The following is a 26,514-nucleotide window of genomic DNA, read 5'->3' on the forward strand; positions in this document are numbered from 1 at the left end:
AAAGAATAAAAATCCTTCCAATAGGGTTCAGAACAATATGTTACGATGCTACAATATGAATTAAAATACAACAACTTTACATATATAATAGTATTCATTAAACTAGACAGTTGAAGTCATCATTTATATATATATATATATATATATATATATATATATATATATATATATATATATATATATATATATATATATATATATATATATATATATATATATATATATGTTTAGCCAAGAGACTGCATAATGATCGCACAACAGAAGCCACCACAAAATATTCAAAATATTGACTTATGTCTCATAGCTAGCTTCTATGGATGCTTCAACCTCTGTCAGTGGTATGAGTCTCATCAACAAAGCTATGACTAGTGTCAGTTGTGTCCTTGCTTCTTCAGCAGTATCAAGAACAATCTTGCTAGTTCCATTCTTTATCTTCTTTACTACACCTAGTTGTGCTCTTTTGTAAAGTACCTTCAAAAACAATAAAGTAAAAAATGGAGTTAAATAGTAATATACAAAATTATATAGAAAACAGATCTGACACATTGAGAAACTATATAGATGTCGATTCATACATTTAAGTACCAAAATAGCTATTTAATTGAATTTATACTTACTCATATATCTTGCAGCAGTCTTGGCAAAATCCGTAATAATGTCAAAAACCTTGGCTCCAATGACAAATGAAATAATCTCAACAAATGCATCTGAGTAGTAATCCCATGGTTGATATACAAAGTCATTACTTGTAGCTTAAATGATTGAAACCTTGCTACAATAGTTGTATAGTTAACAAGAAATGCTTCACTTTTGAGTAAAGAGAGAAGTTTTTTTTTACCACAATAGAATAAGCAAATGTTTCGGCTTTTCTTCTTAGGCCAGAGAAGTAATCTGCAGAAAATATTTCCAATATGTGTCAGCTTTAGATACAAATTGAAAGAAAATCCAAGTCAGTTTGTCATTAGTTTGAAAAACTTACAATACATTGTATGTGTAATCAAGTTTCACAGTGACATTGTATATCAATAAAACTCTAAAATTATTAAATAAATAGGAGACAAAACTTTCTCATGACTACAGATGGAGTAACATGCAAATCAGACAGAATGTAATTAACTTCATGATAAGCCCTGCTACAACAATGTATTTAACTTATAAAGTATTCCCTGAAATGGAAATTTGGATAGGGGACATAAATATCAATGTAATAGCATTTCAAATGCTAAATGGAAACTCTTTTTGGCAGGAATTTACCTTTGTAGAAACCATAATGATTTCTTCTTAGAATTTACCACAAGCTGTTATAGCTGCAGTGCTTATGAGACTCAACCTAATTACACATAAGGTTCTTCTTTGTAACTGTTGAATACAAAATATAGAAAACAAGAGAGATTAAAAACATTACATGCAGTGCAAGGAAAAACACCAAGTATAGATATAGGACGGGTAGGCACAGTTGGACAAAACCATTTTATCAGAATCATATAACATTAGAAGAAATATCACATATTTAGTACATTAGATGAATTCAATGGTTTTTTGTGTTCATATTCAAAGAAAAATTCTTAACTAATTGATAAGTCATGTAATATAAATATTCTTGTCAATTTATAAGTCTTGTCAAGTTACTTAATTTAGTAGTAAATCAAGTTATATCATGTGGTCCCTAAGTCCATAAACTTAGTATATACTCTTCCGAATCAAATTTTCATATTTCAAAATATTAACATCTTTTCCAACAAATTTATTCTATTTAGAATCTCAATACAAACAATTTTATTCTATTTAAAATCTCAATACAAGAAAGCTTCAAGATAAAAACAATATTATAAAAAACTCGGGGCCCTAAAGTAATAATTATTTTTAACACAAAAATTATAGTCAGCTATGAAGGAAAATTACCGGCAAGAAATGCATCTAAGTCCTTGAATGGTACATCAAAAATATCATCCTTTCCATCTGCAGTCAGAGCAAGACCTTTCACCCTGACAACCTTATCCTCGGGTATGAATCTCCTCGGGGTTCCAAATGAAAAGCTAACAACAACGGATAAAAGCATAAATCAAACACAAGGGAAAACACACTGGTGATATTTAAAACATTGATTATTAATAGTTAAAAACGTTATTTATAACAAATGATTTTTAGAGAATCTAAAGCAACAAACGGACCCTAAGATACTAGTTAAATATAGTGAAGTTCTTACGATGGGGTCAAAATAGGTATTCCTCCCTCAAGAAGTAGTGAAACATAATTCTCCATGGAAGTCAGCAGTGATATTTTCTTTACCTCAGTATACCTCTGCAAATACAACAGTGATCTCTAGTTAATTCAAAAACATACTTTTTAGGATTTTTTCATAAACTGAGCATACCTTTTCCACCTGGAACAGAAACTGGGCATACTTTTTCGGAAACAAGGATTTTTAGGATTCTCATCAATCCTCTTCTTCAAATAATCTGCATCATTACTATCTTCATTTAAATTAGTTGTTGCAAGATATACTACACCATTTTTTTCTTTTGAGGTCTTGACAGGTATAGCCCATTGTTTTTCCATGTCCATATGTATTCAATAAATAATGTGTGTCATTTGAAAAACAAGGGCACTAACATATAGAGAAAAAAACACACCTGAGTTTTATAATTTCCATCTTAATTCTCATCATCTTCTTCTTCCCAGAGAAAACTAGCATATGCTGCAAGAACATCGCTAAATAGGATGTTATGAGTTAGTAACTTTTATTTCTTATTAATGGAAAAATCAATATTTTGCAAGTTTGAAGAGAACATTCCAGTCTCTTCCAAAACGCACGGAAGTGTTGTTACCAGTCTTGAGGTGAAGCTTGAGTTGCACGTTCAAATTAGCACAGCTAAAAAACTAAGAGCTACATCTATTCACTTATAATCAAGTATATGCAAATTGAACTAAAATATAAACGATTAAAACCATTTTCATCAGAGCTATGTAAGTTAACTAACTGAAAATAAGAAACAAAATCCCTACAAAAAACAAACAACTCACTTGTAAAAAGTGTGCATATATTTTCAGAATCAAAGGGTGAGAGAGATACGAACCATTCTCTTGTAATAATCTTCAAGATCTTCACTTTCTTCCAAATTGGGAACAAATGACTTAACTTATTATCAGATACAACAACTTCACCACCATCAACTTCATGTCCTGCTGCAATATACATATGAGGAGTAGAAGGTTGAACATCATCATCATCATCATCATCATCATCATCATCATCAATATTCAAGTTTTGAATCCTAGTTGACCAATCATTCTCAACCTCATTCTCAGCTTCGTCGGTCAAATCCATTTTGCCTCTTCCAAAGGTGAACTCATCACTTCCAATGGTTTCCAAACTCAAAGCAATTCTTTTCAAAACTTGTTTTGGGTCGTTGTTTAAATTCCTTTCACTTTCGGAGATGATACTCGCCGAATTTGGTGGGATCAGTGATTTTTTGCTTTGGAGGACGGATCTCAGCCTCCTGGCTCTCCCTAGCTTCACGGAGAATCTGCTCGGCGGTGATTTGAATGGGAGCGGGGTTTTGTTCTTAACCTCTATGTGTTTTCTGGTGAGATAACCCAAGCTAGGGTCTGCACCTTTGGAAGAAGACATTGGTGAGAGATTAAGGGGAAGAAGGTGTTGGTGAAATGTCTACAAAGAATTGTGAAATCTAAGAGTAAGGTGATTTGAGACGCGGTGAGAAGAAGACCACAAAAATGGAGATTAGGGTTCTTTAGGGAAGGGGATTTCTGTGTTTCAATGAAAAGAGAAACAGGAAGGATTTTCACTCGAATAAGGAAAAGAGGTAGAAGTTGGTAGATAGGGTTTAATTTATTAAGTTTAATAAACTTAATTTTTTTAAGTTTATTTGTTTATTTACGTTTAACACTTATTATTACGTTAATATTTGTTTATTTATGTTTAACACTTATTATTACGTTAATATTTGTTTATTTACATTAACATATATATTATTTTCAGAGATGACGACGGGTGAAATCACCGTCGCGAACTTTTTATCCGCGTGTGAAGGGTATGGGTGGCGACGGTAGGTTCACCGTCGTGTTCTTCTTTACCTATTTTGAAATTGTAGGCGACGGTAGGTTCACCGTCGTAAAGTTTGATAATTTTTAAGTAAGTTGGCGCGACGGTTGGTTTACTGTCGTGACCTTTGATGAGTTTCTCATGGTGTTATTATGTTTGGTGGGCGACGGTTAATGTACTGTCATAACATATATTTTAGGGCGGATATTAAACCGTCGTGAATTTATTTCTAGGGCGGTAGTTGTATAACCGTCGTTATATTTAATAATTTTTTAAAAATGTAAGGACGGTAGGTGTATACCGTCGTAACACGCGTCTCTATATTAGAGTTACGACAGCTATCAAGTAACAGTCACAATTTTTGTGTCGTAAAACCTTAATTTTCTTGTAGTGATTCTAAGGTATCTGAAAGGTACTACTAATGTTGGTTTAGTTTACAGAAAATCTAAAGAATACAACTTAGTAGGATTCTGCGATGCTGATTATGCTGGAGACAGAATTGAAAGAAAAAGTACTTCAGGAAGCTGCCAGTTTCTTGGAAGTCATTTGATCTCTTGGTACAGCAAGAAGCAAGCAACCATTGCTCTATCAACAACAGAAGCAGAATATGTCGCAGCTGCTGGTTGTAGTACACAGATGCTCTGGATGAAGAGTCAGTTAGAAGATTATCAGATATTTGAGAGTAACATTCCTATTTTCTGTGATAATACTTCTGCTATATGTTTATCTAAGAATCCTATTCTTCATTCAAAAGCTAAACATATTGAGATTAAACATCATTTCATAAGGGACTATGTTCAGAAGGGTGTTATTTCTTTAAACTTTGTTGATACAGACCATCAATGGGCTGATATCTTTACAAAACCCCTGGCTGAAGATAGGTTTAAGTTCATTCTGAAGAACATCAGTATGGATTTATGCCCAGAATGAGAAGATGAGAAGTTCTCATGTATGAGTATCTTCTGAAATGAATGTGAAACATTTCTTTTAATCAGAAGTTCTGATTGAATTCTTTTAGAAATTATGATTCGGTTATTACTAACGTTTCATTGTCTAAGTTGATTCAGAACCTCTTTTAAAGCAAAACAGCTGTTACGTTTTATCTCGGGATGGTAAACCTGTCGTTACTATTCATGGATAAGCGCGCGTGCAGTTGAAGGGACGCCGACCATAGGTAACTGTGCTAGTCACCTCATTTGTCTTTATTATCTCTCCTCACGTCACGTAACATTAAATGCTAGTCATCATTCGTTTCATTTTATTTCTTTTTAAATACTCTTCAAAATGGTTTTTGGTTTTCTATCTCCTTGCATTCCTCTTAAAGTTTGTCTCTCTCTCTTCCATATCAAACCCTACCTGTTCATTTTTTTTCTGCAAACCCATCATGAACTCTTCAGCAAGCCCAGGAAATAATGAAAATGATCAAAACAACAAAAGAAAAGCTGTTGAAACATCACCTCCCAAACCCAAAAAGATCAAAATCACCTATGATCCTCTCAAGGTGAATCCATTCGAAGCAATGCTGTCTGGAAATTATTCTAGACGAGTGTATCATCCTCCTGGTGAAAGCCCTCCATCATCTCCATCTTCTTCCTCATCTTTCGACCTTCAAGACTCAGCTTCCTCTTCATCTTATTTTTCCTCTCCCTTAATCTCTTCTGAAGACATCTCTTCATCGTCACCCGCTGAGGATGTTGTCTCTGGTAAAGGTGGTGGAAGATCTGCGTCAGGACCAAGTCTCCCTGATCCCTCGCCTGAAAGCCCTAGAAGCAGTCAATGAGGCGTTTCACTCCTTCATGGCATGCTGGCACAGACGTTGTCTTAGCTAGGGTCCTAGGATTTGGTCTTAGTAGTTTTCTTTTTCTTTGTTGCACATCTTTTTGTAATATCTTTTGCTGATCAATGAAAAAGTTTCTTTGTGTTTTACATTCCAGTGAATGTTCTCTTTTGTCGTTTTATTCTTCTAAATCTGTTTAAATATTCTTTTTGATGTTATGACAAAAAGGGGGAGAAAGATAAATGATAAATGATTTGATTAAATCTATCAGTTGCTGGGTAAAGGCTCCCACACATTCACTAACAAGAACTGCAAGTTCTATATGGTTTAAGTGTTTTGCAGGTACAGAGAAGTGAAGTGAATCTTCAGAAGCAAACACCAGAAGCAAAACCATGGAAACTGAAGCAAGCCGAGTGCTGTCAAGCTTCAGAGATCAGAAGCAAGAAAGAAGAATGAATCAGAAGCACTGATAATAGAATTTGAATATCATTGTCTATCCTGTTCTGACAAAATTCTATTTGCTCTGATACATATAATGTTATGGCTCTGATACATTATTTGCTCTGATACACGTTTTTAGCCTAAATGCTCTGATACATTTGGCTCTGATACATATCATGTATTTGAATATACATTTTATGTTCTAACTCGTTCATGCTGACTTTTGTCGTTTAGTTTTTGTTCTGTAACATTTCAGGATGTAGAGATGCTCTGATGATGCTCTGGTACATTCAACAATGTTCTGATACAAATCTAGCATGAAGTGATGATTGGTAGACATTCAAAGTTCTGAAGCTATCCGAGGGAAGCAGAAATCAGAAGATGTGAATGTTCTAGAAGATCCAGAAATTCAAGATCTGAAGCTGTCCTGAATGGAAGCAGAAGTCAGAAGCTGTGAATGTTCTGAAGATCAAAGAAATTCAAGTTCTGAAGCTGTCCACGATGGAAGCAGGAATCAGAAGCTGTGAGTGTTCTAAGGATCTAAAGAAATTCAAGTTCTGAAGCTGTCCAATGGAAGCAGAAGTCAGAAGCTATGAATTCTCTGAAGGCAGAAGCTTATATGATCGTCTCTACCGAAATAATCAGGGAAGTCTTTTATCAAAGTTCTTCGAGTATTTATTTCAGGGGGAGATTATTTATCTCAGGGGGAGATTGTTAATCTCAGGGGGAGACATATTCATATGCTTATGCTATAGCTGTGTAATTTGTCTTTTGCCGTCTACTCTTTCTGATCGCAAATTCATATCATTTATATATGTTTTTGTCATCATCAAAAAGGGGGAGATTGTTAGAACAAGATTTGTTCTTATCAATTATCTTAGTTTTGATGATAACAATAATATGAATTTTGCTTAAGATAATATGGTACTCTAATCCAATGCAATTTCCCTTTCAGGAAATATATAAAGAGTACGCATAATTCAGCGCTCAGAAGATGTGTCTCAAATGGTTCAGCATGCAACATCAGAACATGGTCTGGCAAGACATCAGAAGATGGTCGAAGCAGAATCAGAACATGGGTCTATGAAAGCATCAGAAGAACATGAGATCAGAAGCACTGAAGATCAGAAGATGGTATCACGCTCAGAAGCACTTCAAGGTCAGAAGATCAGAAGATGCTATGCACCAAGCTGTTTGACTCTGATGATATTCAAACGTCGTATTCACAAACATCAGATCAGAAGGAAGTACACGTGGCAGACTACGCTGACTGACAAAAGGAACGTTAAAAGCTACTAAAGGCTACGTCAGTAGACACAGCGTGAACAAGGCTCGAGGTAGTTGACAAAAGCGTATAACATTAAATGCAAAGCTGTACGGAACACGCAAAGCATTAAATGCATTCAACGGTCATCTTCTCAACGCCTATAAATATGAAGTTCTGATGAGAAGCAAGGTTAACGATTCTGCACCAAAACAACTTATATCAAACTTGCTGAAACGCTGTTCAAATCAAAACTCAGAATCTTCATCTTCATCAAAGCTCACTACATTGCTGTTGTAATATCTTAGTGAGATTAAGCTTAAACTGTAAGAGAAATATCACAGTTGTGATTATCGCTTTTAAGAAGCATTTGTAAACTCTTGAATTGATTACATTAAGTTGTAAGGAACTAGAGTGATCGTGTGATCAGTATACTCTAGGAAGTCTTAGCAGTTGGCTGAGCAAAAAGTCTTAGGAGTGAACTAAGCCTAGAGTGATCGTGTTGATCAGTAGACTCTAGAAAAGTCTTAGGAGTGAACTAAGCAGATTGTTCCTGGAGTGATCAGGTTGTGATCAGAAGACTCTGGAAGACTTAGTTGCGGACTAAGTGGAAAACCATTGTAATCCGTGCGATTAGTGGATTAAATCCTCAGTTGAGGTAAATCATCTCTGCGGGGGTGGACTGGAGTAGCTTCGTTAACAGCGAACCAGGATAAAAATAATTGTGCAATTTATTTTTATCGTCCAAGATTTAAAGTCACACTTATTCAATCCCCCCCTTTCTAAGTGTTTTTCTATCCTTCAAATTGTGGGAAGCCCTAAAACATTTTTGCACTTGGCCCAAGCCCATGGAGGATGCGCTGCTACCTTATAAAGACTGCATAATCCTACTTGTGTTGTAACTCAAGTAATTTTTGAAGAGTGTGTGTTTATCGTGTTTAGTCTTGAGTCTGTTGTTAATTGTAATCCTCTTATATATTGTTTTGATATTAGAGTTGAAGTATTTTAGTTGAGTTGTAATTTGTCAATCATTCATAGGCTTCTAAGCAAGAGATGGTTGTGTGTTCTTGAAGAGAGTCTTCTACAATTGCTTAATTGAGTCGTTTATCACTGGTTGTGATTGAAGGGATTTGAGGAGGGCCTCATACCTAGGTGAGTCTTAGGTAGAAGTATAGCACGGGTAGTGATTAAGTGATTAGGTCGCAAACTGGTTGTTTGCTGAGGGTCTATGAATTGATACTATCTAGTGGACTTATCCCTGGCTTGGTAGCCCCCAAAGTATGTGTTGTTGTACACCGAACTGAGTTAACACTTCTTTGTGTATTTTACTTTATGTCACTTTTTATCTTGTTCCATAGTGTTCAATTCTCATATATTTGTGTCGTGACATCTCCTTCGACATCACATTTCTGATACTAGAATTTCATACCCCATTTTTCAATTGAGATTCAAAGTTCCAATAACTTGGCACACAAGTTAACCACCGTGATTGAAGTGTAACCCTTAGGCTAGGTGATTCTTCCATGTAGATTTGTTTACAAACTTCCAGACCAATCTGATATTCTTAAGAGATGGATATGGCTATTCTATTCTCGTTGACGCACCAAACCGGTAACTGGTTCAATGAAATGTTATAAACATTATTTACCTCCTGAGCAAACGATTCGGTGACTTTAGATTTTTTTCCATTGATGTTGTTGATGATTAGTGGAATAGTAGTTGTTTCAAGGAATAATGTTGAAAAAGAGATTAGACATATTGAAAAGACAAGAAGAAGATGGTGAATAATGTAGGTCTACAAATATTTACTAGAGTCTTTTCAATCGCAAGAGTCTATTTTCATCCTTGAAGTACTATTTTCAAGATTTAATTCCGTAACATTTTTAAAAACAATATATTTTTTTAGTTAGTAATCTTTTTTAATAGATTAAAATATATAAATTATTCCATCGTTCTTAAATTATATATCATTTTAACAAAAAATTAATATTTTACAATTATTTTGTTTTACATTTTTTAAATAAAATTGTAAATTAATATCGCTTTTAAAATTTATAAAATTAGGAAAGGGATTACTGATTAGTACGCAGGTGTATATAGAATTAGGGTCAATTGTCTTTGGCTTGTTTATACTCTTCTGAATAAATTGCGGCATCAACTTTTCATCTCTCACTACACTAGGTTGCTCTCATGGCTACTCAATCTCCAAAGTTACGGTGTCACCACCGTAGGTCCAATCCATCACGGCCACAAATTCTTCCCAATGAGCTTATCACCGATATTCTCTCTCGGCTTACTGTCAAATATCTGATGCAGATGAAATGTGTGAGTAAGTCATGGAACACTCTTATTTCTGATCCTATATTCATCAAAATTCATCTTAATCGATCGGAATTAAATCCACAATTCTCATTGATATCTTCACATATCGATGATCACAGTTTTGTACCCTTTCCCGTTAGTCTATTATGGGAAAACGGTATTATCAATACTCCTCATGATTCTTCTTACCAATTGAACAACAAGAACTGTACTGAGATTGTTGGTTCATGCAATGGATTAGTATGCTTGGTAGGTTATTCTCTCAATGAGATTAATGGGTATAAAAAAAGGTGGCTTCGGTTCTGGAATCCTGCTACAAGAGCAATATCTGATAAAGAAGGGACCGTTTTCTATAACTATAAATATTGTAAGTTCACGTTTGGTTATGATAATTCAACTCAGACTTATAAAGTCACGGCGTTAGGTTCAGTTGTGGATCGTACTCTATCAGAAACTGATGTAAAAGTATTCAGTTTAGGTGACAATGTTTGGAGAACTATTCATGGGCTTCCTGCTATTCCTCTTCAATTGTACTTTGGTCATGAGTATGATGGTGTACATTTGAGTAACACTATTAACTGGCTGTCCATTCAGGATGTGTTTGGTAGAGATGATATTGTTGAGCAATTTGTAATAATATCGCTTGACTTGAGCACAGAGACATTCACACAATTGATGCCCCCTGAAAATTATGACAATCATGGGGGTATATCACCAAATATTTGTGTCATGATGGATTCCCTTTGTTTTTCTTATGATAAGGAAACTGAAATTTTCATATGGCAGATGACGAAATTTGGAGATGAAAAATCTTGGTCTCAATTTCTTAAGTTTAGTTATCACAATGTTGGAGTAGATTATGAACTTGGTCACCCGTATATTAAATTAACGCCGTTGCATCTTTCTGAGGATGGTGATACACTATTATTAGCAAACGACGAAAAAGACAGTGCGATTCTTTATAACCGGAGAAATAACATAGCAAAGAAAACTAGAATTAACAATAAAATATGTTGGTTCTCTATCAGGGCTTATGTCGAAAGCTTGGTTCCAACATGTTGAAGGAAAGTTCTTCTCCCATGATATATTGTTCTAATTTTTATGAATTCATGTGCAGATTGTATAATTTGTGCAATTATTTCTTTTAACTTCAATACTTTGTTGTAGATATTTTGAATCAAGAATCAATTGACAGATCTTATTACCATGTTTAGAACTCAACTAACAGCTGTGACATAGACTTGTAGATAGAAGTTACTTTCTTTATATTTTTTTCAGATACGGCTGCACTTCAAAGGATTAGGCATCCTGTTTTCTTCTGTCTTTTTTTCTCTGTGTGTATTGTTGTTTCTGTGCCTTGCCTAACAAGAGTTTGTGTTCGCAACCTCACCTTCAATTAGCAATGCAATGCACAACTATTAAATATATGGTTCAGTAGTTCATTCGTTCGTTCTTAATTAGGAAACCTTTACATTGCAATGCACAAATCACTTCAACCCAACTCTTAGTTTTGTAAATTTCCTTAATAAGTTTTAAATTAAAATCCATAATCTCATGAACCTTATCATAACATTTCATAAATCAATATAACAGAGAGCCTAACCAAGAACTACATATCTACTTATCTATTGGTGAAAAACTGCACATCTATTCAGATAATTTAGCATTACTCTATTAGATGTAGTTAAAGAATACCTACTAATATCATTGGCTCCAAATTTAAAAATCATTGTGGTGTAATGAGTAAGCTAATATTTAGACAAACAACAGTAAGTTTCAAATTTCTTATACAACAAAGTGAGTAGTACTCTAGCGGAAGTAAGTTCCAATAAGCTCGAATCCTGCCATGAACCGTTGATTCGGTCGAAGTTGTGGATCTATAATTCATAAAAGACTTCAATTAAGCATATGCATTAGAGTGAAAAAATAAAAGAAAAACTCAAAGGAAAATGAATGAATAATTCTCAAAAGTGCAACAAGACATTGAATTCTGTATAATATCAATAATACGTAGAGAAACAAAACCTATATGGTTGTGCGTACTTGTACTGTATAATCAAATCAAGAAGGATATCTATCTAATATATATTAATTTACAAAACATTTAAATGTTTTAAATAAACATAGACATCTAAGATCTAAATATGCGAATCATGCATATTTATGTTGAAGTAATGGCAACAATCATGCATGCATATACATACAATATACGTGAATTAATGAAAGAAGAACTTACTATTCAGAGGTTGACACCAAGCTTCCCACATATTCCTTGACAAGGAACCATCTTATTTTATTGGTAATTCTAGTTCTTTCGACACTGTTATCTCTCATATTATACAGAATTGCCTGCTCTTCTAAACTGCTACCTAATATCAATCTATCATCATTCTCCGACAGATACAATGGCACCATAAATAATTCCTTATCTCTAAAATTGTAACCAATACTATCCAAAGAACTAATTTGAAGATCCAAATAATTAATTTGAAGAAACTGTGTCCAAGATTCTTGAACTCCAAAATCCATCATTTGCCATATAACAAAATGAGTTAGTCTAAAATCATAAGAAAAACAAAGACGATTCATCAACACACCAATAGTTGGGTCTACTCGAGGCATTTCAACAAAACCATGAGGAAGATGCATCTGCGTGTATGTCTCGGTTCCCAGATCAAGAGAAATAATAACATAATTCTCAAGAGATTTAACCTTGTATTCAAAAACACCCAACCAATTCGCAGTGCCACTCAAATAAACACCATCATAGTCATGGTGGAAGCGATAGACAGGGTGGAAGCGATAGACAAACTGAAGTGGAGCCGCAGGGAAATTTTGAATATTTCTCCAGACATTATCAACCAAACTAAAAACTTTTGTCTCGGTTATCCTATTGCGAGGTTGAAAATTTAGGGACACAACCTTATAAGTAGAGGTTAAATTATCATAACCAAATACGAACTTTAAAGATCTATATTGACTAACCCTATGATGGCGTCGATTAACCCTATCACTCGAAAAACATAAATGACCTAATGCTTTAGATATTGTTCTAGTGGATGGGTTCCAGAAACGAAATGTTATATCTTGATCCAAAATTGAAAAAATGAGCAAGCAGATCAATCCATTACATGAACCGACAACACGATGGTTGACACGGCTATTGGATTGGTTGAAACAAACATCGTCCATAAGGTAATGAGGTTCGTCAGTAAGGGTGATCAGAGGATTTTCGAGTAAATGGCATACTGGTAAGGGTACGACATTTTTGGTCTTGCTAGTGACAAGTGCAAGGTGAGGGTTTCGAGCAGATCGAAGAAGATGCATTCTGATGAAAATAGGATCGGTAAAGAGAGAATTAGAGAACTTACTCAAGCATCTCATTCGCATAAAAGATTTCACAGGAAGGGAGGAAAGTACTTCAGTTACAAGCTCATTGGGGAGGAACACCGATTGTGAAGTGTTGGACGAATGTTGTGAGTGAGATGGATGGATATTCATTTTCACAGCTTGCATAACGGCAGTTGGAGGTGTTATGTGAATTTTGAAAGACCGAAAACAACAAAAACGAAGTTATCTATTAAACCAAATATTCAGTTCTCATATATATGAAATAAATTTTATTTTTTTAACAGAGTTACTTTTTTTTCTATTTATTTTTTCTATTTATTTTTATTATTATGGTCAAAGAAAAATAAATAATTGAGCTTTTTCATTTTTTTGTACAATGTATCAAACCAAAGAATTTGACTAAGGGGGTAAGATCAAATAAATGAATATGGTAATATTATTTAAATAAGTTTGACTACAAATTGAATTTGAACATAACCAACATAATTTTATCTATAATATAATTAGGGTGTAAGATCAAATAAATGAATATGGTAATATTATTTAAACTAGATTACCGACCCGTGCTTCGCACGGGTATATTAGAAATAATTTTTTATAATAATTGATATTTATTTGTTATTTGCATATAAAATTATTTTGTAGGTCATATAGTCTATATTTGCAATTATACTTTTAATTATTTAATGTAAAAGTTAATAAATTAAAAAATAAAATTTTATGATAATTTAAAATGTATAAGTTTGAAGAAATAAAAATTAAGTAACTAAATAATATTCTTAAATGTTTCTTTGTAAATTACATTTGATGTTGTATCTATATCTTCACATTCATCATTAGTCCTCAATATCTTTAATTTTTTTTTTGAATTAACCCTTGATAAGACAATATATAGTTGTCCATGAGCGAACATTGGTTGTGGTAGATATACTCCAACATGTTTGGGTGACTGCCTTGACTTTTATTGATAGTCATTGCAAATAAAACAGCTAAAGGAAATTGGTGTCGTTAGAATTTGAAAGGGATTCTTTTATCAGAAGGTGTCAATGATAAACTTGCGATATAATTTTTTTTTACCAATATTGCTTCCCAAAATAACCTTTGCTTCAACAACTATTTTCCCATTTTTTTTGTAATTATTAACTGTGTTACCTTACACAAACCTAAAGACAGGTCAATATTTCTCTATAATATTACTCGTACTATGATTGTGTCAATATTTCCCATTATTATTATTATTTAAATTATTTACATTTTAAAAACCTAAAAGATTTTATCTGAGTTTCTATTTTATTAATTTATAAAGAAAATCCAAATAATTGTGATTAATTTTATTTTATCATTGGTGATAAATTGAAATAAAGAAAATTTTTTAAGTGTATGATTGAAAATAAATTAAAATAAAGAAAAATTCATGCTAATTTTTATTTTTAATTAATAAAAGTTATGTGATGGACAAATCTATCATATTTGGGCGTTATTATTACATATATTAAAAAAACGTAAAACACATTAAATTAAAAAGACATTAAATCATTCAGATTCTTTAGTTTTCAAAAATGGAAAATTTGGATCTTTAATGATTGATACATTGTCACCCTCAAGATTAATTGTTTAAATGTGAATTATATAAAAACTCGCGCGTTGGATGGGTTTGATTATAATCCTTGCCTCAAATATTATTTAAAAAAATATATTTTTGCAAATATAATTATATATAATCTTATAATTGAATGTATAAAAAATTAGAGGATTTTCGAGTAAATGGCATACTGATAAGGGTACGACATTTTTGGTCTTGCTAGTGACATGGATGGATGGATGTTGTGAGTGAGATGGATGAATATTCATTTTCACAGCTTGCATAACGGCAGTTGGAGGTGTTATGCGAATTTTGAAAGACCGAAAACAACAAAAACGAAGTTATCTATTAAACCAAATATTCAGTTCTCATATATATGAAATAAATTTTATTTTTTTAACAGAGTTACTTTTTTTTCTATTTATTTTTTCTATTTATTTTTATTATTATGGTCAAAGAAAAATAAATAATTGAGCTTTTTCATTTTTTGTACAATGTATCGAACCAAAGAATTTGACTAAGGGGATAAGATCAAATAAATGAATATGGTAATATTATTTAAATAAGTTTGACTACAAATTGAATTTGAACATAACCAACATAATTTTATCTATAATATAATTAGGGTGTAAGATCAAATAAATGAATATGGTAATATTATTTAAATAAGTTTGACTACAAATTGAACATAACCAACATAAACTTATCTATAATATAAAGGGGGTAAGATCAAATAAATGAATATGGTAATATTATTTAAATAAGTTTGACTACAAATTGAACATAACCAACATAAACTTATCTATAATATAAAGGGGGTAAGATCAAATAAATGAATATGGTAATATCATTTAAATAAGTTTGACTACAAATTGAACATAATCAACATAAACTTATCTATAATATAAGAACATTTTATGTTTTGAAAAAGACAACAATACCCCTCTTGCATATAGTGTGTCATATCAGCCTTTTTTTTAATTGCATTGCGAGCTTTTTATTTATCTAATACGGTAAATTTTTTTTTTCAATGTAACTTATCGTATTATTTTATATTTGGTTCCAAACCAACAACAAATATGCTTATCTTTTCAAATTTTCTCTTCTACCCATATATCATCACATCCGAGTGTTTGCTTTGGAAATTACTAAACAACACTAGTATCTTTTTATAGGTTACTTTGCGAGATCGACTAGGGAATCTCATAACATCGTTTTTTTTTCAAAGAGTTTTTATAAGATTTTTGGAATATTGTTATTTGAAAAGGAGGTGTTTGACACGACGTCAAACATTCTTAACGTCAAAATTGGTGTTTTTTGCAAATGCTTGTGAAAGATCAAAACGAAAAGTTAAACATAAGCATGCAAAGAAAATAACAAAGCTTGAATATAAATGACATAACATTAAAATTTGAAGAAAAAAGTAGGTGATTCAAACATACATAGTCCTTGCTTGACTCGTTTTGCTCGTTCACTTGGGTACTTTGAGTGTTTAGCGTATAGGCGTTTGTAAGTTTGAACTCCTGAGACTATGTACAAAGTTCTTTATTTATAATACAGAAAAATAACTACTTCTTGGTGGTTTTCGACCTGCTGGAATCCCACGTTCTTTCTTCTAACTTCCTTCCATGAAGACCCATGTTCTCCATTTGTATTTTCTTTTCCCTCCAAATCCCTTACTCTCATGATCTGGATAGTTTATTTAGTCTTGGGCTTTTGGCGCTTTCAGACCCAATTGACTATTGATGGAGTCTTTCTTGGTCGACTAGAGCTATGGTCGACTCAGGTACTTCTCCCTCAAAGTCGAACCCTTTGGATTCCTTTTCTTGGCTAGCTTTTAGTCTTCGTCGAAAATCCTAGCCAACAAATTTCCCCCCAAAATGTCCCTTTTGAATGAAATGGGAGAAATGGACATTTTTAGTCTTTCTTAGTGCGTACTAACGTCATCTTAATCATGACTTTTTCCTTAGACATCACGTCTGTAAGCATGCAACCACTTCTCTACTTTTTAGCTTCAACTTCCTAGGATGAATATGGCCTCCACTCAACATCTTCCTCAATCGGTTGCTATTCACCTAACACGTGTTCGTCACGTACCCACAGTTTTTCCACTTTCTTTCCAAACATTTGAGTTCTTTAGTAGTATAAATACTCTCCTCATTTCTTTAATTCCTTTTTACGCTCTCTTTGTATTATCAAGCCTTCATTTCAGAACTCACAAAACATCCAACGTTTTTGCTAATTTCCTTCTCAAACCTTTGTAACTTTCAATGACTACCTCCAACCAAATCGTTGAACAACTTTAAAATCCGGACACTATTCCTCTAGTTTCCATGATGAGTGACGTTTTCCTGCACCTTCAAAAACCATTCGTGCTAGAACCTCCTCTTGCACGCGAAGGCAAGATGTGTATCTTTCGTTCGTAGGTTTTACTCCCTTTTCTCCTTAAGAACAATGCTCATGCCCTTCTGGGTCCTATTCCTGATAAAGTGGGAGATGTTAAGAAACTAAAGAAATGTTTCTCATTCATTCTCAAACCAGATCCCCTGTCACCCTAAAGAAAACCCTTGATCTCAGCCCTCTCTATGGAACTATCAGGATTTTTCGTTTAGCTCCCACTATTCAACAAGACTTCATTGCTTGGTCGTACAAGATCAAGAAAGTGAAAGGTGACACCTTGAAACAATAGGATATCTTCGACTTGATTAAACTTTCCAGGGTTGGCCCTACCTACTGTACCAGGTTTTTGAATTACTCCCTCTACTTCTGAGAAGGTTCGACCAACAGTTATCACCTCCCATGTGGCGTGTTTACGTCCATACTATTCGATATTGCAACCACTACTGGCCTGGGACCAATTTGCGAATCCTTCAAGCCCGCAGTTGCTGTCGAAAACGTCATTGGGTTTGAAAAATTTGGTGAGAGTGTTGTGATCGGGCCAGAAATTATGCAACAGACTACGCAAACGATTAAGATGATTCAAGAGAAAATGAAAGCTTCTCAAAGTCGTCAGAAGAGTTATCACGATAGGAGAAGGAAGCCACTTGAATTTCAATAAGGAGATCATGTGTTTATGAGAGTTACTCCTATGACAGGTATTGGTCGAGCGTTGAAGTCAAAGAAGTTGACACCGCATTTTATTGGTCTGTTTCAGATTTCTTAAAAAGTAGGAGAAGTAGCCTATCGTATTGCTTTACCGTCGATGCTTGCACATTTGCACGATGTATTTCATGTGTCTCAGTTTAGGAAATACATTGCGGATCCGTCCCATGTGATCCAAGTAGATGATGTACAGGTGAAAGACAACTTGACGGTTTAAGCATTACCTGTGATAATTGAAGATCGAAAGCTGAAGCAGTTGCGTGGCAAAGAGATAGCTTTGGTCAGAGTAGCTTGGGGAGGGTCAGCTGATGGAAATGTTACCTGGGAGCTAGAGAGCCAGATGAAAGACTCATATCCGGAACTCTTTACTTAAGGTATGTTTTCGAGGACGAAAACTCTTTTAGTAGGGGAGAGTTGTAACACCTGTATATTTTGATTTCTAATTTAATTGGAAATTGAATTTATAATAAGACTTATTTTGGTTTTATGAAAATAAATTAGAAAAGAATGGCTTATGGTATTGGGCCATGTGTGGTGTTAGTAAGAAGGAGGTGTTAAGTTAGTAAAGCCCATTACTAATTTAATGTTATCTTCATAAAACAATATGGGAATTGGAGAGAAGGGATAGAACGTGAAAAAACTGAAGAATTGGGAACTCAAGAACGTGAAAGAGGAGCAGTAGAGGGAGAGACCAATCAAGAACGTTTGACTAAGGTAAGGGGGACTCTCCGGTTAACATTTCTTATCGTGTTTTGGATGATAACATTGATTAGGAATATTATCTAGGTTAATTGGATTATATGTTAGGTTTAGGGATGTTATAATTGATGAAATTGCATAGGTTATCGGTTAATAATGTGTTGTTTTGATGTATAATGATGTATGATGATGCAATTGATGATTATTTATCTGTATATGATGTTTAGAATCGATTTTGGACTTAGGATGTGTGAGATTGCAGGGTGTGTCGCAGACCTGAGAATCTGCAAAATCGCACATCCGCTAAGCGGAGGTAGGTCCGCTGAGCGGAGGTCCCAACGTAGTTCGCTTCTGTCACGAGTCGCTGGTGGGCCGTTGAGCGGACCCTGCTGTGCATAAATTTTTCCAAACTTTGAAATAACGTATCTTTTGAACCGTTGGCCTGTTTTGAGTGCCTTTTTGAGTATGATGGACCTCATGAAATAACCTGTGTGTTTAAATGATGAAATGGGGGTATAACTTCCAATAATTTTGAATTATGATTGTATTGCTTGATGAATGATGTATTGTGCATGTATGTAATGAGATGTAATAATAAATGTTATGTTTGAAGCAATAATCATGCGATGACTTATTGGTTGTATGATGATAACGATTGGACGATATTTGAATGATGTTAATATATATAAACATTCTTTGATGATGATGATGATGGATTGAGTAATAGATGATGTTCCTCATAGACTTGACGATGGTATAAGTATGTTTCATATATGTTTGCAACCCATTCATAATCATAAGTTGAGGGCTGAATCCATATGATGTTGTGGATTCAGTGAAGGGCATGATTCCCATTGTGTGGAATTTGTGCTGGCAGGGCCGTATCTTGAGGATGTTGGATCGGTCGTTGGGTTATTCCCATTGATGATGATTGGTACCACATGCATAGTGTCAGTTCATTCATATGCATGATTTTCATAATCTAACTGAATGTGTTTCAGTGTTATGAATGGATGATGTGCTAGTTGTGTGTTTGTTGAATTTTGATGATTTATTCCGCTGTGCCAACATGATATATTATGAATTATGATGTATAATGAAATGTTCCTTAGTGAATGCATGACATTGACGGATGATAATTGATTTATTTTAATTGTAACGCCCTTGATTGCATGTTACTCTAATTTAATTATTAATTGCTGCGAGGGTTTAGAAGGGTGTTACAGCGGCGAACAGTGGTTGCCTTGAAGCAGCGGCGAACGGAAGCAGCAGCAGCGGACGGTGGAACGAGGGCGAGGGCGGAAGAAGACAAAGCACGAGGGTGGAAGAAGATAAAGCACAAGGGTGGAAGAAGATAATAAGAAAGAGAACAAAATAAAAAGACTGAGTCTAAGTTTTAGTATAGTTAGGGTTTTCGTGGATGGGACTTTTCCCATCGGTTTAGAAATGGGCCGATGTAAGCGCCCAAATGCCCAATACTTTTCCCATCGGACAGAAAATGGGTCTGATGTAATAGCCCAAGCGTCCAATACTTTTCCCATCTGGCAGAAACTGGGCCGATGTAATGGCCAAAAGGGTACGGCTTTCCCCTCGGTGCTGCTATGGCCCGATGTAAAAACCCTTATAATCCAATTTCATTTTATTTACAAGTTTGCCACCGCGTTTTTGTTTCTATCATTTAAATTAAATACCTGATGTAAAATCACTAAATTCAAATTTTTTTCACATCAATTGATTATTTAAGCTGATGTAAAATTATTTGATAAATATTTTTTACATCATATATTTTTATACCTGATGTAAAAACTGTTTATCAAATGTCAAATTTTTATACCTAAATCATCTTATTACATTCTGAGTATGTAACTGGCTACAATTGTAAGTTACAACAATTAATCAACCAAACTGTTTGCATTTGTCATAGAGTGACAATAGTGTATATATATATATATATATATATATATATATATATATATATATATATATATATATATATATATATATATATATATATATATATATATATATATATATAGAGAGAGAGAAAGTAAATGAAAAACTTAATAGCATGATGTTAAAAATCTCACTAAAAAAACAAATTCTCAATATAATTCCATTTTGAAGGATTTTTTTTTTAAATTTTATGTTAAATTATTTTAAAAGAAGGTTTGTCGTTGTGTTTGATTTATCATGGCCAAAAAAGGTTGGTTATGGTTGTTAATTTATTATGTCCGAAGAAGGTTGATTGTGGTGTTGGATTTAACATGGCTTAAGAAAATACTGTATATATTATTATAAAGTGTATAGTAACTATATTTGATTATATTTTGAAAATAAAAATATGAACACAAGTAACACACTAGAACCGATTGAATGTATGGGTAACCACACTAACATCCGAGTGAACGCACGAGTAACACACAATTCTGTATGAATGCACGACTTATCAGGCTAAAATTATTGTGAACGCACAGGAAGTACACGAGTACCGTGTGAACGCATGGGTAACCAGGTCAAAATCCATGTGAATGCCCGAGTATCTAATATTTTTATTTTGAAGCTATTTTTAATTTAAAATCCGTGTTGACATATCCGTGGTCCACACCAGAATCCGTGTGAATGCACGGGTATCACACCGATACCGTGTGTTCACACGAGTTATCATACCAAAATGTGTGTGAACGCACCGGTAGCACACATGTACTGTGTGAACGCACAGGTAATCAGGCCAAAATCTGTGCGAACGCACGGATCTTTACATGTTTTGTACAATTAAAGAAAATAAAAGTAAATATATTTAAAATAATATATGAATCCAATTTATATAGGGAAGAAAATATTGAAACCAATTTATTATTATCTCTTATAAATGTAATAAAGGGTTAAATATACGATGCCCCCTGCCACTAGGGCTTACTATGTTTAATAAGCAAAAATCATTCAAATTTTTTGCCAGAGCCAACTGCAAGTATGTAATTGAGTAACTACTCAACCAACTAAGCTACACCATTTCGTTGCAACTAAATATTTTTTATTTGGTTTTCTTATTAATGTGTTAGCTGAATAAAAACTGAACATAATAATGTATTTTATATTAGCATAAAAAGTTAGTATATTAATATAAAACGTTTTATATAATATTTTAAATTTATAAATTCTTAAATTTATAAACTAATTAAATTTTTTATAAACTATTAAATTTTTATAACACTTTCAAGTTTTTAATTAACGTTTTTATATAATTTTTTAATTAACTTTTTTAAATGTAATAAACAAAAATGTTAATATATATATATTATACTGAATGTTAACATTTATTTAACATATAAAATAAAAAAATTTAGTATGTATGTTACATATATATAAATATACTGAACACTAACATAAAAAAATTTAACATATATATAAAACAAAATAAATGTTGTTAATGTTAATATAAAAAAATAAAACATATATATAAAACAAAAAAAAATGTTAACATTATACTAGGAGTCCTTAAAATATTATAAACTAACTATTAATATATAAAGTATATTTTAGTATAACTAATATAAAAAGTTAGTATAACTAATATAATTTAATATTGTTTAATTTTTTATAGGAATTGCTCAGTTTTTTTAGAAATTTATAAATTTGAGATGTTAATATATTATATAAAAAAATAAAACGTTAATATTTGTTAGGGATTTATTAATTATAGCTTAGTTTTATAATTGAAAAATATAATTAGTTTTATAATTATTGAATCATCTATATTTATTTTATTTAGTTAATATATATAATAAATAAAAAACGTAAACATTCAGTATATATAATTAGTTTTTTATGTAACATATATGCTAAATTTTTTTATTTTATATGTTAATTAAATGTAAACATTCAGTATATATATAAAAACGTTAATTAAAAAAAATATTAAAGTTATAAAAATTTAATTTATAAAAGAATTATCAATTTATAAAAATCAAAAACTTTAAAAGTTCAATTAGAAAGTACATTAATATATAAAGTACATTAATATATTAATGTTTTATAATATATTAATATTTTTTATAATATATAAAGTACATTTTAAATATACATTAACGTTTTTTTATAATATATTAATGTTTTTAATATGTATAATTATTGTTTAGTTTTTTTAATTATTAATATTAACGTTAATCTATATATTTTTTTATAAAAATAGTTAAAACGTAAATAATATATATTAAATTGAGTTTGAAACGAAAACAAATCAATAAGATGTACTAGTTCAGTTGGTGGGAGATGCATCATGGCCACATGCAAAGACCAGGTTTGATTCCTGGCTGTTGTAAAAATTTTGAATGATTAGACCAGGTTCGATTCCTGGCTGTTGCAAAAATTTTGGGGGGCAAAATCAAAACTCGCCCTAGTGGCAGGGGGAATCGTATAGTTAACCCTATAATAAACTATTTTAGTTTGTTAGTTTTGTCTATTTTTCACAATTGTTTTTTACAAAGTTGTGTTTAATAGTTTTTCTTAATAATAGAAGTTTTTAAAAACTTATAAAATTATTTTGCAGTCCATTTTTTTGTTCATTTTTTTAATATTTTTTAATTTGTTTAAATTCTCATGATAAATTGGTGACATATCTGCGGTCCACACCAGAACCCGTGCGAACGCACGAGTAATACACAAGTACCATGTGAATACACAAGAAACCAGGCCAAAATCTGTGTGAACACACGGTTAACACACCAGTAACGTGTTAACGCACGAGTAACAGTATTGAGAAATACATTTCAGCTTTATATATTTTACAGAATTGTTTTTTTCATTGGTGTTTAATATTTTTTCTTAACAATGATTGATTTAATTAACTTATATATTTATATTTGACGATTTTTTTTAATTTTTCTTTTTTACAAATAAATTAAAATATTTATATTTTTTAAATTTTAAAATCAAGTTGTTGACAATTCTTTAGTCCACACTAGAATTCGTGATATCAAACATATTGTATTTTTCATGGAGATGGTTTAGTAGTAAGGAGCTTCCTAGTAGACTTAATTTTTACGAATTGTACAAATTGCCATTGCTTTGTAGAATACCTTTTTAGTGTGTTCTTGTTGTAAGGGTTGCACCCCTAGTGCGATATCTTATATACAATTGCTTATTAAAAAAAAACACTCCAGTACCATATGAACGCACGTGTAACAAACGAGTATCGTGTGAATGCACGAATAATCATATCAATATTCGTGCGTACGCACGAATTTTTTAACATTTTTTGTACAATTAAATAAAATAAAATTAAAACTTATGAGTTATACTAATTACTTTTCATTTTTTTAAAAATTTCAAATCACTGTCCAGATTTTAATAAATAAAACATTAAATTTATTTCCTTTAATATAATTGTGTTTTTGGACTTTTAAGTAAAATTATGTTTCTATTGCTTTTCAATTAATTTTAAGTTTGGATTTATTTATCTCATTTATTAAACTTTATAAATTCGTTTATTATTACAACTCTATAAGAAACATTTTTTCTATTTTTCAAAATTGTTTTATTATAAATTATATGTTTAATAAATCTTTAATAATAGAAATTTTGAAAAACTTTCAATTATTTTGCAGTCTATTGTTTTTTTATTTTTATTAATATTTTTTTATTTATTTTATTTATTTAAATTTATATGATAAATTGGTGACATATCTACAATCCACAACAAGACTGGTGCGGACGCACGGATTTCTTGCTAGTTAGCATATAATATAAGATTATGTTATTTTAAAAATATAAAACATATTTTTATATTTAGACCCAATCTTCTAAAACCTTCTCCTCCAAACAGACTCTCAAACAGCCCCTAAAATAAATTTTGAATACATATTTGAACGCTCTAGGTAAATTTGTTCACCTCATGTCAAAACGACACTTGTTGCACATACATGTGGTAATGTATTCTGATAGACTGAAATGTATATTTTTTAAAAGTTGTTATGAATAAATATAAATAATTTATTTACATTAATAATTAAATATAAATAAATAATGCCACTAAATATTAAACCTTAAACTTTTACTTACACTCGATCAACTCCACTAACACATAACATTTGAGTTAACCAATAGACTAGAATAAGAATTATGCATTCCTTCTAAAATTCTATCTTAAATTATGTCATTTAAAATAAATATTTAATAATTATTTTTTTACCTATAACAAATCAAATTGTTATGTAATATCACTTTTTAAGTTTATATGAAAATAGTCATAATCTCTTTGTTTTTTTTTTCTTTCTATTATACAATTTCCTATTGATTACTATATTAGATAATTTATAAATACAAAAAATTAGTGCGCAGGTGTATATAGAATTAGGGTGAATTGTGTTTGGCTTGTTTATAAAGAAGTTACGGCATCAATTTTTCATCTCAGTCTTCATTAGGTTGCTCTCATGGCTACCCAGCCGCTGAAATCAAATCCACCAACTCTATTTTTACCAGATGAGCTTATCACCCAAATTCTATCTTGTCTTAGGGTTAAATGTCTGATGCAGATGAAATGCGTCTGTAAGTCGTGGAATACTCTCATCTCTCATCCTATGTTCATCAAAATGCATCTTGTGGAATACTCTCATCTCTCATCCTATGTTCATCAAAATGCATCTTAATCGATCGGAACTAAATCCACAATTCTCACTTATATCTTCGCGCAACTACGGTGATTACAGTTTTGTAGCATTCCCTGTTAGTCTATTATGGGAAAACCGTAGCATCGATATTCCTAGTGATCCTTATTACCAATTGAATGACAAGAACTGTGATGAGATTGTGGGTTCTTGCAATGGACTAGTATGCTTGGCAGGTTATTCTCCCAATAAAAGGTGGCTTCGGTTCTGGAATCCTGCTACTAGAGCCATATCTGATCAATTAGGGACTATTTTCTTTACATTTAAATATTTTAATTTCACTTTTGGTTACGATAATTCAACTGAAACTTATAAAGTGGTGCTGCTCGGTTCAAATTTGGATCATCCGGAAACCAAAATTGTGAAAGTCTTCTGTTTAGGTGATGATGTTTGGAGAACTATTTATGGTTTTCCTGCTATTCCTTTTCAATTGGAATATGGTCATGAGTATGATGGTGTATATCTGAGGTGCACTATTAACTGGATGGCATTTCAGAGTGTGTATGATAGAGATGATGTTATTGAGGAATTTGTAATAATTTCGCTTGATTTAAGCACGGAGACCTTCACACAGTTGATGCCCCCTGAAAATTATGACAATGTTGGCGATATAATAAAACCACCAAATATTTGTGTGTTGATGGATTCCCTTTGTTTTTTTTATGATAAGGAAACTGAATTTTTCATATGGCAGATGACGAAATTCGGAGATGAAAAATCTTGGTCTCAGTTCCTTAAATTTAGTTATCACAATGTTGGAATAGATTTTGAACTTGGTCACCCACGGATTAAATTAACGCCGTTGCATCTTTCTGAGGATGGTGATACACTATTATTAGCAAATCACAGACAAGACAGTGCAATTCTTTATAACTGCAGAAATAACATAGCAAAGAAAACTAGAATCAACGATAAGATATGTTGGTTCTCTATCCGGGATTATGTCGAAAGTTTGGTCCCAACGTGTTGATAGTAAGTCCTTCTCCAATGATATTCTTGTTCCAATTCTTATTAATTCATGTGCTAGATTTGACTTTGTTTGTGCGACTATTTCCTTTACCTTACTGTGTCGTAGATATTTTGCAGAACTTATTACGATGATTAGAACTAGGTTTCTTTCTATTTTTATAGTAGATTTAAGGTATGTTTTGAACGAATTATTGATTTTCAAAGTAATGGCGAACAGACATGTGAAATATAAACTAAATGATAAAGTATAATATTTTATGCTCTAAATATTAAATTCACGCC

At 32.1% G+C, this 26,514-nt stretch overlaps 3 protein-coding genes and 1 pseudogene across 3 annotated transcripts; 2 read left to right on the plus strand and 2 right to left on the minus strand.

Moving 5' to 3' along the window:
* Positions 1 to 231: 231 nt before the first annotated feature.
* LOC131611692 (uncharacterized) lies at positions 232 to 3,825 on the minus strand (annotated as a pseudogene).
* Positions 3,826 to 9,735: 5,910 nt separating this feature from the next.
* LOC131613914 (F-box/kelch-repeat protein At3g06240-like) lies at positions 9,736 to 10,929 on the plus strand. Its single transcript, XM_058885551.1, has one exon. It carries the CDS (start codon positions 9,736 to 9,738, stop codon positions 10,927 to 10,929), a length of 1,194 nt encoding a protein of 397 aa, XP_058741534.1.
* A 1,173-nt stretch (positions 10,930 to 12,102) lies between these two features.
* Positions 12,103 to 13,383, minus strand: LOC131613916 (F-box/kelch-repeat protein At3g23880-like). The gene has a single exon (XM_058885552.1). It carries the CDS (start codon positions 13,381 to 13,383, stop codon positions 12,103 to 12,105), a length of 1,281 nt encoding a protein of 426 aa, XP_058741535.1.
* Positions 13,384 to 25,234: 11,851 nt separating this feature from the next.
* LOC131613917 (F-box/kelch-repeat protein At3g06240-like) lies at positions 25,235 to 26,233 on the plus strand. The gene has a single exon (XM_058885553.1). It carries the CDS (start codon positions 25,235 to 25,237, stop codon positions 26,231 to 26,233), a length of 999 nt encoding a protein of 332 aa, XP_058741536.1.
* Positions 26,234 to 26,514: the final 281 nt, after the last annotated feature.

This window comes from Vicia villosa, linkage group LG6 (genome assembly GCF_029867415.1).
Source record: "Vicia villosa cultivar HV-30 ecotype Madison, WI linkage group LG6, Vvil1.0, whole genome shotgun sequence".
Lineage (NCBI taxonomy): Eukaryota > Viridiplantae > Streptophyta > Magnoliopsida > Fabales > Fabaceae > Vicia > Vicia villosa.

What these genes read in the sequence shown, in the direction of transcription:
- LOC131613917 (XM_058885553.1), top strand. Translation starts at nt 25,235, where the DNA reads ATGCATCTTAATCGATCGGAACTAAATCCACAATTCTCACTTATATCT.
- LOC131613914 (XM_058885551.1), top strand. Translation starts at nt 9,736, where the DNA reads ATGGCTACTCAATCTCCAAAGTTACGGTGTCACCACCGTAGGTCCAAT.
- LOC131613916 (XM_058885552.1), bottom strand. Translation starts at nt 13,383, where the DNA reads ATGCAAGCTGTGAAAATGAATATCCATCCATCTCACTCACAACATTCG.